The following is a 13,674-nucleotide window of genomic DNA, read 5'->3' as shown; positions in this document are numbered from 1 at the left end:
TATCAATCTGGAGTTTTATTTCATTCACAAAACATAGGAGAAGGCCTGCCTGTTTGCCCCATTGCAAAAGGTAGCATAAATTAGGTAGGAATTCCTTTGTTTATTGAGAAAAATGAGATTTAGCTCAACCAGAAATTGATATCCAGTATGTGGTAAATTGAGTCCTAAAAGCATTGCTTCTCTCCATTAACAATAAAAGGTACTAATCAGAGAAAAGATTAGGTGTAGAGTTTTTCATTGCAGCTGTCTAAAGTGAGGGAGAAGAATCTCTCTGACTTGTACTAGCTCTTATTTATTATGTTCATAGGTTTGTTTAAGAACTGACAGAAATGCTTCAGGTTTTGCTGAGCTTGCCTTACTCAATCCAGAACATACATATTTCTTACTATTTTCCTTGAAGCTAAGTTTTTTGATGCTTATTTCTTAGCCAAAAAGGTGATGTTTTTGCTTAGACAACATTCAAGAAAACTTATTCACCCATTTTTGATGTATGTCATTATGTCAGATGTAAAACACAGATATGTTTTTTTTATAAGTGGAGTGGCTGTCACAAATGTTTCTTTACAAACTTTAAATGTTAATAAACCACAAGAAAAGAACTATAAAGTATTGCATTTGTGCAGCAATAGGGCCAAGGTTTTAATTGCTCAGGAGCCAAAAGAGGGTCAAAGTTTCAACACAACCTTTGTGTAAAATACTGTGATGGAACACAGGATGTTCTGTATGGGAAAACATCATTTAGATTGGTTGGCAGTCAGATAAATATCTTTACTGACATACTGCATTGTGAAATAGATTATTGTAGAATATAAATTTATGTTATTGTCTGAATAAAATATTGCTTAGCTGGAAATCATATAACGAAAAATGCACTATTTTAAAATTACTGTGTTGGAATATTGGGAGTAGTTTTTCTTCTCTGCTGTTAAAGTTTTGTGGTGTGAAAGAGTTGTGCCTATTCTGATAGTTTATATATGGACTGGTAGAGTTTCCCTTTAGTGGTCTGAGTTACTAGCAACAGCCTTGTTTTTTAAAATATCGGTTCTTGATCCTTACAACACTTTGACTCCTGTAGTATTGGCTTTGTCTAAAGCCTTTTATTAGACAATGGGAGAGATTTTTTTTTTAATTTTTTATTACAAAGGATGGTTCCTAGTCTGTACTGCAGATCATTTTCTTTATGAAGGAAATTGGCAGGTCATTGTGATTTAGTCTGTCCACTGTAAACTCTGCCTCTGAGATGGGGACGTATAATTCATGTTTTACCAGCAATAGGTCATTAAATTTCAGTATTTACAGATCATTTCCTTCTAAAAAAAATAGCAACTCATTTTTCATACTTCCAATTATTGGGCAATTTATTTTGAATGAGTGAGTTGCACAGTGAAAAATTCAGATTTTCCCAGATCCACAATGATACAGGGGAAAAAAAATGAAATTACATTAACTCTTGCTATTTTGATGAAGATTGATCTCTTCTTGTCACTGGAAAATGTTCTTTCTGTCCTTTCACATTTCAGCTGAAAGAGTATGAAGCCCAGCACAGGCAGTTGAGTGCTGTAGATGCTACAGAATGGCCTGATGGCTCTTACTCGACACTTGATGGGTCTTCCAATTGTAATGTAAGTACCTGTCATTGTGATATAGCTCCCCAGTGTCATTTAATATTTAAATTGTTTCATTGCAGTACTGAAATATCCTGATTTACCTGGCAATTTCCTTAATAGCAAATGTATCACTGACCTTGTGATGGTCTGTTCTGTCTGCAGAGAATCTTTAACTTGCATTTTAAATCTTCAAAATCTATTGTCGTAGATTTCAACAGTCTTATTGTATAATCTTTCTTTATTTTATTTTTTTTTTTAATCTCACCCCTTTGTCACTGAGCTTTTGAAACACAAGTTGTCCCAGGCAAAAATCCCCCTTGTTTCAAAATCCACAGAAAATGGCTTTTAGGTCATTTAGAGGGAAGTTGTTGATTCATCAGTAGAGTTTCTCAGGCTTTTCTAGCCCTTGTTGATACATTCTAGATGAGGAACTGGCTAAGTCCTAGCTGCCTGCTGCCTTCAAACACTTCTGTCTCTGCATTTGCAAACTCAGCCCAGAGTTTGTGGCTTTTGTCAGATCCATAAACAGTAAGGCAGCTTTCCTCCTTTTTTTTTTTTTGCTTCTGAGCTGTTTAACTTCTGTTGTTTTTATGGGCACCAGACAGTCTTTGTATTATGCCATACTGAATTAATTATTTTTTCCTTCCAGATATCTTCATTTTCACTGAGTAGTTTATTCCACTTCAGTTCTCTAATTGGAAGTTCACAGATAAGTCTTAGAGAAGAACACTTTGGACTGTCAAATTCAAGCTCTTTGTAACCCATATAATTGAATCCAAGGCTTTTGAGACGATTGGTTGATTTATTTATTTTATTGTCAATGGAATTTCCTGCTAACTGCAGCAGCCAGTTAGCTCCTCCTTCCTAAGTGAAAAAAGGAATGCAATGTCATTTTATGAGATGTTTGACAGATTTGGTGGCAGAGAAAGATTTTGTTGTTTGTGTTCAAAAAAATATGCCCATCTTTAGTTACATTGGAGCAGAGGGGAAGTGATGTTGCCTTATACTCTGTTCTGATATATCAAAAATGTGCAAAGAATAGAGAAGGAAGGATAGTGACTCGCCTGCACTGATTGTTTAGCCAGCTGAAAGATGTCTGATCTTTCCTCATTAGTTTTTATAGATTGAACTTTCCCTTCTTTTAAGGCTTTTGTCCAGGGTACCTATAGCATAAGCCCCTCAAAACTCTCATTTACCATGGGCAAATCTCAGAAAGAGGATGAATTTCTCTCTTAAATCTTTTGATAGTGGTTTACACATGTGTTGAATTACTGAAAGCTGTGTGTATCTCTTGAGGACTGAACATGATTCAGTATTTCTGCCCTAATGGAATGACTTGGCACCTTTTCTCTAAAGTTGTTTTCCTAAGCCATCTTTGCACTTTGAGCCAACAGCTTGGTTGCCTCTCTCTGCTGTTCTGGTAGGATTTGAACCAAATTTCTGCTAACTTCAGTGGGGGATCTCTATTCACTCACTGTAGATAATTCTCAAGACTTTTGCCCTCGCTCCTGATTTTTGTCCCAGTTGACTTTAACTGAAGCTGTGAAACTGCTTGCCTTCAAGGGAAGAGGATCATCTGCAGAAATGAAAGTTCATGTTAGAACAAAACTCAGCCTGGTTTTTTTTTTTTTTTTTTTTTGTGGGCAAGAATGAAACTGAGGTTAACTGGGGTGAAAGACTTTGGGCTGTAATTGACAAAAGGGAAAAACAAACAAAGAAAAGTATCAGATAATGTCTAGAGATAGGATATGTGTTTACTCAGATTTTTTTTGCCAAAGGACCTCTCTACTATTCTGAAATGACCAGCTTTTGAGACGTGCAAAGATGATTCTGTTTTCACGCCCTTTCTTTCCCAAATGGTTTGAGTTTCAGTGCCATTAGTGTGATTTGTATTTGTATCTGCATATTTGGAACCTCAACTTAAAATTACCCCACTCATTTTATATAGGCCATGAAGCACAGATGATTTTCCATATATTAAAAATATACTTTTAGGTAGCCCACTGCCTTATACTTAAACTAGGAAAGTAATTGAAAATTCAAGTCCCTGAACTAAACATTTCCGCTTTGAAGTTGAAGTCCTTGGGCGATGATTCTTTTGGTTCTGTTTGCTTTTTAATCTTATTTATTTATTTTTCAGTCTCTCAGCCAAGTTGTTACTAGGCAGTTTTTAATGAAACAATGTGATCATTTTGTAAACAAAACAAAAACAAGTTAGAATCTAAGCAATGAGAGAATCTGAAAATGAAGGCAGAATGTCTGCAGTGTTCTAAGTTTTTAAGTAATCCTTTCAAGTCAGCTGTGCCCACAGCAGACAAATAATATCTAAAGTGCATATATCATAAGTTATTGTTTTCCTTTTTAGGAAAGACCACTTTTTAAAAACAGCTTTTATAGCTATCGTGTTTATGACTACCATAACTGGTGTTGATTTAAAGATTCTCATTTTAAAGATTGATTTGAGGATTCTGTTCTCCAGGTTCTCCTTTTTTAAATTACTCTACCAGGAAATGAAAACTTGTGTTTCATACCCTTAACAAAACTAAACCCTAAAGATGAACCACAAAGGAGTGAGGAGCAGAAAGGTCAGCATCCCAAGGCAGACAGCCCTGTGTCATTGTTGTGCTCTTAATTGTGTGTCCTGTTTGTTTGTTCTTAAGACACAAACAAACAAACAAAAGCCTTGCCAAGCCAGTAGGTGACCTGGTTATTTGCCACTATGGAGTAATTAGCAGCTTTCAGTCTCACTACTGTGATCCCCATTTCAAAACAAAATATGTGTGTTCTTTATTTGCTAATGTTGGTATGCAGTTGAAACTGTTTTTCTTTTCAGTCAGATGTATCAAAGCTATAAAAAGCCTAATGACTTTCTTACAAATTTATTTCTGAATATTTACATTTCATCTCTGTTGCAATGAAGGCAGTTCACATTAACACTAGACAAGCTTTCATTGCCTTGTGCCAAGAATTGGGATGTAAAGCAGGTGCAGATTACAAATGGGTCCCTTTCTGGATTGTAGATAAGGCCCTATTTGTCCTCAGGAGTCAGAAAGTCCAGGGAAAAAGAGGACTTCAAAATTGTATCACATTCTTTCTTTACACTGAGGTGCCTTTTATGCTTCCTAAAGATAGAAGATCATTTGATAACTTTTGGGGACTGACATTCTCAGTTCATCTAAAAGAGGGCTGCCTCGGAGCCCTTGCTGGTATGGCAGCAGCCCAGCTTGGAGAGCCATGCATGAGGAGAAGTCAGTGTGTTCAGTGTGTCAGTCAGTTTCTTTCCTGTGCTCTCTGCTGAAGACCACTAATTGTACCACTTGCCATGTTTCATGCCCGGGGAAATGGAAGAGGAAGCACCAGGGAGCTTGACAGAAGTGTGTGTCATATGTGTGCTGACACTGACACAAACCACTAATTAAATTCACTGACAGTTTCTGTAGATGCAAGTTGAATGAAGTTGTAATTATCTCTGAACCAAACTGGTTTGTTTGTCTCATCTTCTGTATTTTGGTTTCAACCAGTGGGTAATGCTCACCCCTCTGGGGGAACTTCAAGATAGTGTAGCTGGCCTTCATTTGAAAGGTGCCACAGTGAGCTGTGCCATGCTTGCCTGACATCACCCCACCTACCAGATGTGCCTTAGCAGCCTCAGGAGAGAGGCCATAATATTTATGAGTGGTGAGAACAAAAGCAGCATTTCCCTCCAACAATATGGCCCACACATGGGCATTGGAGGGCTGCAGAGCTGTTTTACGTCCCTGCCCTCCCAACACTTGTGTTCCCAGGATCATTACATGACCAGCAGGAAACTGGCACCCCATTTGGTTTCTCTGAGGAGAGTGGCAGCAGTGGTGCAGACCTGTAGGTGTGCTGTGCACATCTGCATCTGCTGTGAGGCTGATGCTGGGTACAATTCCCGCCTGTGTTCCTCTCTTTTCTGTCTTCTGCAGATCCATTTTTTAACAGACGGCAGTGCATGGAGTCCACAGCAATAGCTCTAGCTGGACTGAGATAATAATTTCTTGCTCCTGTACTTTCTTTTTTTTAAACAAGTTGTTAAATAGGGATAAAAGTTGAAAGGCTGTGCAGAATTGGGTTTGTGTCTGCTACAGGCATCAAAGGCAGAGTAACAGATGATAATGGACTTTGAGCTGTATTCATTTCAGTCTCAGAGGTGCTGAAGCTGTTGAATCAGGATTGTGTTACCCAAGGTACAAACCTGACTCTGACAAATAAGTCTGATATAATTATCTCTGTCTCATGACAGTCATTACTGTGTTTGGTAAGTGTGAGGAATAAGAAAAAAAGAAATAATGACAGTGTAACTTCTGTAACACCAATTATCTCAAGAGTAAATCTAAGCATAATTACAGCAAATCCACATTATCCAGGGTTATACTGTATTTCAGTATGTGGATGCTTTCTAAATGCAGCTATTTTTAACTGATTTTTATTCATAGTACTGATGGATTCTTAAAATTTTTAACCATTGGTTAATATTATTATTGCTCATAATATTGGACTGTTAGCATAAACAGAAAAAAAGTCCTTCTTTTGGTATTTTCAGTTTAATTTGTTCGAAATCAGCTCAATGTATGTTGGGAATCAGCATTGGGTATCATAGAGAGTAGAGTATGATGAGGGTTTTTTTTACTTTAAACAGTAGTATTTAATTTGAAGTAATGTGAATATTTTGAAATGTTAGCCCTGGTTTTGCTGTTATCCCAGGACTCACCATTTTTGGTAAGGTTTCTTTTCCATTAAAGGCTAAAGGATAGAAGAAGATTTTTCGGTGTTTTAGCTCTTCTTGGAGAACTTGTAGCTGCCTCCAGGCCCTGCATGCTCTTTAAAGTAACAGAGGGGAGCTGCTGCTGAGTGTGCCTGTGAATGAATGAAGAGCTTTCATCTTTGCTCCAAAGAATCTAGTGACCCAATTTCTGTTAAGATTTCCTGAAAGGCACCGATGTGCCTCCTCGTATTGGGTGGTGCATTTATTATTACTACCCAAATTCCTGTAATTCTGTTAGTGCTTAGTAACAGTTATGATGAAAAAGAGCCTATAAAAAGACATGCTTCAAAATGTAATGGTGAATTCCCACGCTATGTGCCTGTCACAGGGACCTGTCCTGGGAGGTATTGGCTGCCCTCCTTTTCCAGTGATCACAGGGACAGTGTCCAGCACCTCTGGGTGAAAGCTGGTAGCAGAAGAATTACAGCATATTTTGTTATGATCTTTCCCCTCTATCTATGCATAAGAGCAGGAATTCTCATGTGTACAGTAATACAAAAACCTTCATGAGAGAAATGGAAATTGTCATTACAGTTCCCATGACACAACCCAAAGTAAGGTCAGTGCTGGGGAGTGATGATAGCAAAGCATGAGATCATTGATGTGTTTATGTTTGGTTTTGTAGAACACTTACGGATTTTCTTACCTGTTTTTTTTTCTGAAATTTTCCAGAACACTTCAGAATTTGCAGGAGAAGCAGCTGCAAATTATTCAGAATAAAACTGTGTCATGTCTTTAAGTATTATTTACCACACAAGAGCCACCCGTGTTGTTATCAGATACAGCTTGGCTAGGTGCCTGTCCCTCGCAGGACTAAACATTGTCACCACAGGATTGTACTGAGCAGCTGGCAGGAATGTAGCCCAAGTAAACCTCCTGCTCACTGCCAGCAGGAGTTTCTACTGTAGTTAGTCTGTTGTAAAGTCTCTGAGAAAAATCTTCCTTCTGTCATGACTCAGCTTACAGTAACACCCAAGCAGTGGCTGCAGTTGGGCGTTCATAACCACTTCTGTTTGCATGCATTCAGACAAGCCCTGTTGACTTACTTTATTGCAAAATGTTTGGCCATGTGTTTGAAGAGGATGGGAGATGGGAAGGCAAATTAATTTAATATTTATTCTGACATACTAGTTCACTTTTTTTATACCCTTCTTGCCTTTTGGCAGCTGCCTATTTTTTCTGCTTCCTACCTAGAGGGTGAGGGGGTGGTACCAGCTTTTTCCTGTTCTCCATGCATCAGCCAGCAGGAGATGCTATAATCCATAATGTAGTTTCCCTGCCCCCAAGCCTATTAAATTAGAACAAAGCTTTGCTCAGTTCAAGAATTAGGAATTTCAAAATCCACATGTTTCACTGCCCTATTTGGCAGACACAGGCTGAATAAACTTTCCTTGTGGTACAACAGAAAATTTTAATTGCCCTTTCATTGGTTACCACTTGTGCCCCTTCCCCAATGCTGGTGTTTCCTTCCTCATACTTTGGATGGTAACATTAACAGCCTGATTGTTTGAAGATACTATAAGAATATAATTTAAGTTACTACAGCCTTCACTAAAGGGTTCTCATTTTTCCTTTGTTTCTCTGATATGAGTTTTACTATTTCATGTATTGCTGTTTCACCTTTGGTTTTCCAAGAAGCCGAAAGTTGAATTTCCAGCACCAGTAGAGTACTCCATTCATTAATAGTACAGCCTATGCCAAAGTATAGGAATCCTCCCTGAATTTTCTTAGCCTTGCCAAAACATAAAATTCAGTTGAGAGAGTCTTGTTAAAGGCTTTTGATTCCATGTATTGAGGAGTCTGTGGGAGAATTGGAAAAGAATGTTGCATTGTAACAGGTACAAAATAATGTAATACAGAGCTTCATTCTGCTACATATACCTATGACAAGTGGTACATGAGTGCTGTTGTAATGTCATTAAAATTAATTATGCTAATCAGTGAGAGAAGCACTTTGCCATGAGGAAATGTGTCTGGCTTGCAGATACAAATGTCAGCAATGTGCTTCTCAAAATTAAACTAAAACCTGGAAACAGTTAACAGCTAGGAATTTGCCTAAGCAGCTATTCTTGTATCAAGACAGACCTCCTGGGAGAATTAAACTTTTATGCTCTCGTTGCTTTTGACAGATATTTCCCACTAATTTCAGCAAGCAGTGTCGTCACCAGCTAATGTGTAATATATCTCTCACCAAAGTAGCCATTGGATGCTCCTTTGATTTTCTTATAAGTAATCACAGACCAAACCCAGACGTGGTTACCTACGGGGTCTGACACTGCACATTCTAGACTTGCACAGCCTTTGCGATTCATGTTCTTGGAAAAAAATATACTGATGACCTCTGTTAATTTTCTTTAAAATTTTGGAGGCTGTTATTTGTAACTTCAGGATATGATACAGATTATCACTTCTAAGTTTCATGCAGTTTTCTTAAACAGCCTCTGCAAGGATTAGAGGTCTGTGAAGCTTTCTTAATGAAACCCAAAACCTTTAAAACTCAAGTTGCAAAGCCCCAAACTTAAAACAGTTTCACTCATGGCCATGAACTTTTAAGGAAATCTGGGATACATTTCAAGGAAGTTGCTGTCATGTTTCACTTGATGTGGGCTTGTATGTTATTGAAACTGGAGAACACTAGCTGGTTTTATCTGTAGCTTAGAATTTTCCATAGGGCTTTACATCAGAGTTTTGGGGCTGAAGTAATTCAAGGGTAAGAACCCAGCTACAGCACACTAGTCCATCTAGTTTACATGACCACTCGGGAGTAGAAAAGCTGTGTACGGTCACTACTAAAAAGGTGATTTGAGAAATTGAAAAAGGCTATTTGACTGGGGGGGCTCATTAAAATTAGCCAGCCATCAAAGGAAATAGATGTTTAGTCCAGCTATGATTTCACAATGTGATTGATTTGCAGTAAATCCAGATGAACAGGCCACTTAAAGTGTGGTCCTGATAAAGAAGAATCTTCCCTGCCTTAAAGAGAGTGCTGTTGTGGTATGCCTATGCTACTGCTTTCCACCCCTGGATAGCAGTGTTCCCAATAAGCAGTACTCTTGGTCCTTGTTTCCATGTGCTCTGAGAAGAAATATCCAAATTCCGGATTTTTTGTGAGGTTTGGGATAAGGTGTGGTTGGTAAAAGGCGTGCCAACTTACTTGAGCATCTCAGAGTCTGTTTCTTAGGAAGGAAGATCAAAGCCCAGCCTAGGCAGAGAACTTTAAAGTCAGACTACAATACTTCATAAAGCCACCACTTCTGGACCAGCATTTCTCTTTCCAGTTCTTATTTATGTTCTTTTCTAGCACTGAAACTGAGGGGAAAGATAAAAAAATGTATCTAAGTTCACCAAGTTAAAAAACATTTAAGCAAGGTTTATTTTCCTTTCAAATTAGCTGTTTCTAAAGGGAAATTCTCCAGGGATTTTTGTCAAAAGAATTAAAAAAGAAAAAATAAAAAAAGCCTGGTAAAGGATTTAAGTTACATTTCCTATAGACACAGCCTCCACTCTAGTGGTGGTGTTTGGGGGTCACTCTTCGTCCTGGCTTTGCAGAGATTCTCTGTATTTTTTTCTTTCACTGAAATTCCATAGACAGTAATTAAGGAACTGGAGGCCAGCAAGAGGTCAGCAAGCCTTCGTCAGTGAAAACAGGGATTGTTTGCCATGTACAACACTCCCTTTTTTCCTTGTGGTGAATAGAAGATTTGCTTAGAGCTGATGACTTATGCCTTTCTTGCAAGTTATGCAGCTAGCGAGTAACTGGGGGAATCAATCAGTGAGCAGAAAACAGCTAATTGAGTCCAGCATCACGCTTTTTTCTTCTTTACATATTCAGCGCTGGAATCGGAGCCAGTTTGGTGTCTGATAATGTAACTCGAGAGAAGAGGCATTTTGTGTGCAGGATTCAGAGCAAATTCAATACTTAAGAAGAAGTGTCTGCTCCTAAATTTTAGGGTTACAAAGCTGACAGCGGTTGAGGACTCGGGGGAAAATACTCGAAACTGAGCTTTAGGCCTATAAATGCCGAAGCTGGTAAGTCACTGAGCGTGTAGCATGATGTGGAGAGGATGTGCCTCCTGTTTCAGAGAGGGAGAAAGAGAAAAGGCTTTTGTGGTTATTCTTAGGCACAGCGCAGCATGCATAGCTTTTCTCAGCTTTCCTTTTTCTTCCTTGGGCTTTTAAGTTCTTTTCTGTTCTATTTTCCTGTCTCTGACTTTATCCAGGCATCTTTAATAAAAAACTTTTTAAAGTTAGAATGGTTGGGATTTTTGGCAGATGGAAAGCCTGTTAGAAAGAAGAAAGGACACGTGTAGCCACATCTCCTAAAGGGAACAGCAAAGTCTCTTTTAAAACCACATTTACTGTAGAGCTTGTAGTTCTGAGGTGAGCTAGCCAGGGCTGGGGGACGTGATGTGATGTGTCTATGAATCTAAATGTGCTTTTTTGCTCCACTTTGCTGAACAAGAATTGTCTGATAGCAAAAAAGAATTGCAGCTTAAGTTTATGCAGGTATTAAAAGATTTCCTTTTTTTCTTAGATGGAAGGTTTCCTAGAGATTTCAGTTTGGGGTTGAACTATTACTAGGCATAAAGTGAACTGTAAAATTTTAACATCTCTCCAAATGGCTTCACACGGCTCATGTAAAAGTCATATATGTTTGGGGATTTTTCTGGAGCTGAAGCAAATTAATCAGTTATGATAGCTTTAACTGGATGTTGTCCTAGTGTTTCTTACACATTTTTATTGGGATATGGCTACCAAGCTTTGCCTGTTTTTAAGGGCTGCTGCTATAACCCTGAAGTGTTTCCAAACATAGTCCTGTCGAAAGCTAGCTACTTACTTCTGGTTTACATTTTGCCAGTTAATTCCAAGAACAGTAATAAATGTTAGTTCTCTCTCTCTCACTCTCCCTTTCTCTCTGTGAAGCACTAATTCAAAGAGGGAGGTTAAGATTGTTATTTCTGTGGCGTGTGAAATGGGCTGGATGTTAGAGAGCAGCAGAGCAAGGCGTGTGCCCTGCCTCCCGAGCAAGCAGCAGCAAAGGGCCGGTGTGAGAAAAGCAGGAGAGAAGGCAAAAAGGGTGCCAGGAGCAGAACTGTAAAGAGCTCCTAGAATGTCAGTGTGTTAATTTCCTATTTGTTCCTGAACCTAAAGCTCTTTACTTTGATCTTACATATAAGGTGATGCAAAGCGTGGTCTTTGGGGGTGCACAAGTCGGGAGTTTTCCAAGGTGAAGGGAGGCGAGAGGTGGCAGAGGAGATTTATTTCTTCTGGATTTAAGAGCCTCTTCATTGTTTGTGACCGCATTTATTTGCAGTGGATAGCTGAGCAGTGGGTATGGGCCTTGGCCTCCCTGTAGTTTTCCAGCCGTGTGGTACGTGGTGGCTGCAGTCCTCTGCATGCAGTTCTTGGTATTTCCAGATGCTGTTAATATATTCCCCGTTTCCCTGCAGTCCTTCGCGCGTTTGTGCAGCCAAGCTCTCCGAGCTGGCGGGTTTCCGCACCGTGAGAGCATCGCAGATGCGGGATGCACTTGCTCCAAGGCGCGGGAAGGGCGGCCCCGCCCAGCCAGCCCCGCCAAGGGGCCCCGCGGGCTGCGCCGCGTCCCCGGCAGCCCGGCCGAGCCCTGCGCTCGCTTTCGACCAGCGCGAGTTCTGTGCCTCGGCTTTGGCCAATTCGCTATGGTTTAGGGCTGTGGAGCCAGCTGTCTGCAATCTGATGTAATGTTGCCCTGGAAACCAGAAATGAAACACTTAAGCATTCACCACAGAATTACTACATACAGCATTAGCCAAAGTAATTAAAAGTTGAGCCATATGGGCTTTCGGATGGAAAAATTTGGAGCAGAGGAGATGGAAGTTAAGTTGTTCCTATTTGCAGTGCTGCAAATCTGTTTGTTGTCCCCTTGAGGGCACAGGGAGAGGCCTGCCTTGGCTGTGCACAGGGGGACAGGGAGCTGGAGGGGCTCCGGCTGTTTTACTGGCACATTAAGGACACCGAGGCTTGGCCTGGTGGGAGAACCAGGTGCCAGGGCCAGGAGGCATGGGTGGACAGGGCTCAGCATGGATTCCTCCAGTGCCAGAGAGCCTGTGTGTGGCTGAGCATCTTGCAGACTCACCCACTCCATAACAGACCACGTCTGCCCTTCTGCAGCCCTGCAGCACACCGAAGTGCCTGTGAAGGGGGAAGAGAACAAGAGGGGCTGGCAGCTGGCTACATCCAAGCCCTGTGCCAAAGCCTTGCTGCTAGAGCTGTCCAGGAAGCCATTTGCCCAGGCCACCATGCTTTGGGGACACTGGGGTAATTTTCCCGTCTGAAGTCAGGGACAGCTACCAAAAAAAGCAATTTGGTCACCATGAAAGAGAGGAGGGTAGAGTGGGTTGGGGAAATCAAAGCATGGAAGTTCAATGATTTCCAAATATCTCGGTTATGGCCTGAATGCTTTACATTTCTGTATTCTTTTTAATATTAGCTGTAAAGGAAAGCATTGCTTGAGCTGGAAAATTAAGCTCTGTTTCCCATGTGCCAAAGTGGAAACTTTTGATAATTCCAAGGCCTTTCTTAAAAAGTTGATTCAAAACCAGGAAATAAGTGAAGAGTAAGCCTTTTGAAAATGCATTCATTTTCAAGGAATTGGCATTATTTGACAATAAAGTTTCCTGAGCAGCACCACTGGTGTAGTTGCAATTTTTAGGCCTTTTTGCATAAACTTATTGTCAATCCTTTTTCACTGTAGAAGACTTCTCTGTCACATGCTGTCTGGTATGATAGGAAGTAGGATTCTGGAGGGAGACTGTCTTTCATCCACCCATAAAGCATGACTTGCTCTCACCTATCTGCGAAGCACGGGTGATAGAAAGGATCTGTCGCTGCTTGTGGAAGACCCTGGCTCAAAAGGGTGCTAGGAGTCCTGAAGCATTGGGGAAAAGCAGCTGGCACTTAATTGTGATTGGACTTTATTTATTTTGAAATATGGTGAGCACCCTCTGTACCACGCACTCGGGTTTGATTTCAGTACCTTGCACTGAGGCTGTTTTTACACTTGCTCTTGCTGTGCGACTTGTGAATGTGAGTGTCAGATGTTTTAAAAGCTCTTTCTTTGTTGTTGTTGTTGAGTCCTCATAACCATGAGGGGGCACAGTTCCTTATCAGATAGATATCAGTGGTGCCAAGCAGGACTAGCTGTTTATTTTTCAATGAAATCCTGGGTGGGAGGACCAGGTTTTAGCTGTTCTCTAAGTCTTACAGAGCTCAGAGTTTCAAAAACAGTAGTCTTGCAAA

The 13,674-nt window shown here is 40.2% G+C and overlaps 1 protein-coding gene across 6 annotated transcripts in view; it reads left to right on the top strand.

The window, feature by feature from the left end:
* Nucleotides 1–13,674, top strand: part of LOC132324997 (SAM and SH3 domain-containing protein 1-like) — a 529,996-nt gene that overhangs the window by 482,454 nt on the left and 33,868 nt on the right. For 5 of the 6 annotated variants that reach the window (XM_059841716.1, XM_059841714.1, XM_059841718.1 and 2 more), the window contains one exon: nucleotides 1,521–1,622. In XM_059841716.1, the coding sequence (XP_059697699.1) occupies nucleotides 1,521–1,622 (102 nt within the window). Of the gene's footprint in view, nucleotides 1–1,520; nucleotides 1,623–10,236; nucleotides 10,426–13,674 lie in introns of those variants that run through there. The other variant, XM_059841719.1, reaches the window with a different exon arrangement.

This window comes from Haemorhous mexicanus, chromosome 3, assembly GCF_027477595.1.
Source record: "Haemorhous mexicanus isolate bHaeMex1 chromosome 3, bHaeMex1.pri, whole genome shotgun sequence".
In the NCBI taxonomy this organism is placed as follows: Eukaryota; Metazoa; Chordata; class Aves; order Passeriformes; family Fringillidae; genus Haemorhous; species Haemorhous mexicanus.
Note: the sequence above shows the minus strand (reverse complement) of the source record. Positions and strands in the feature narration are given on the sequence as shown.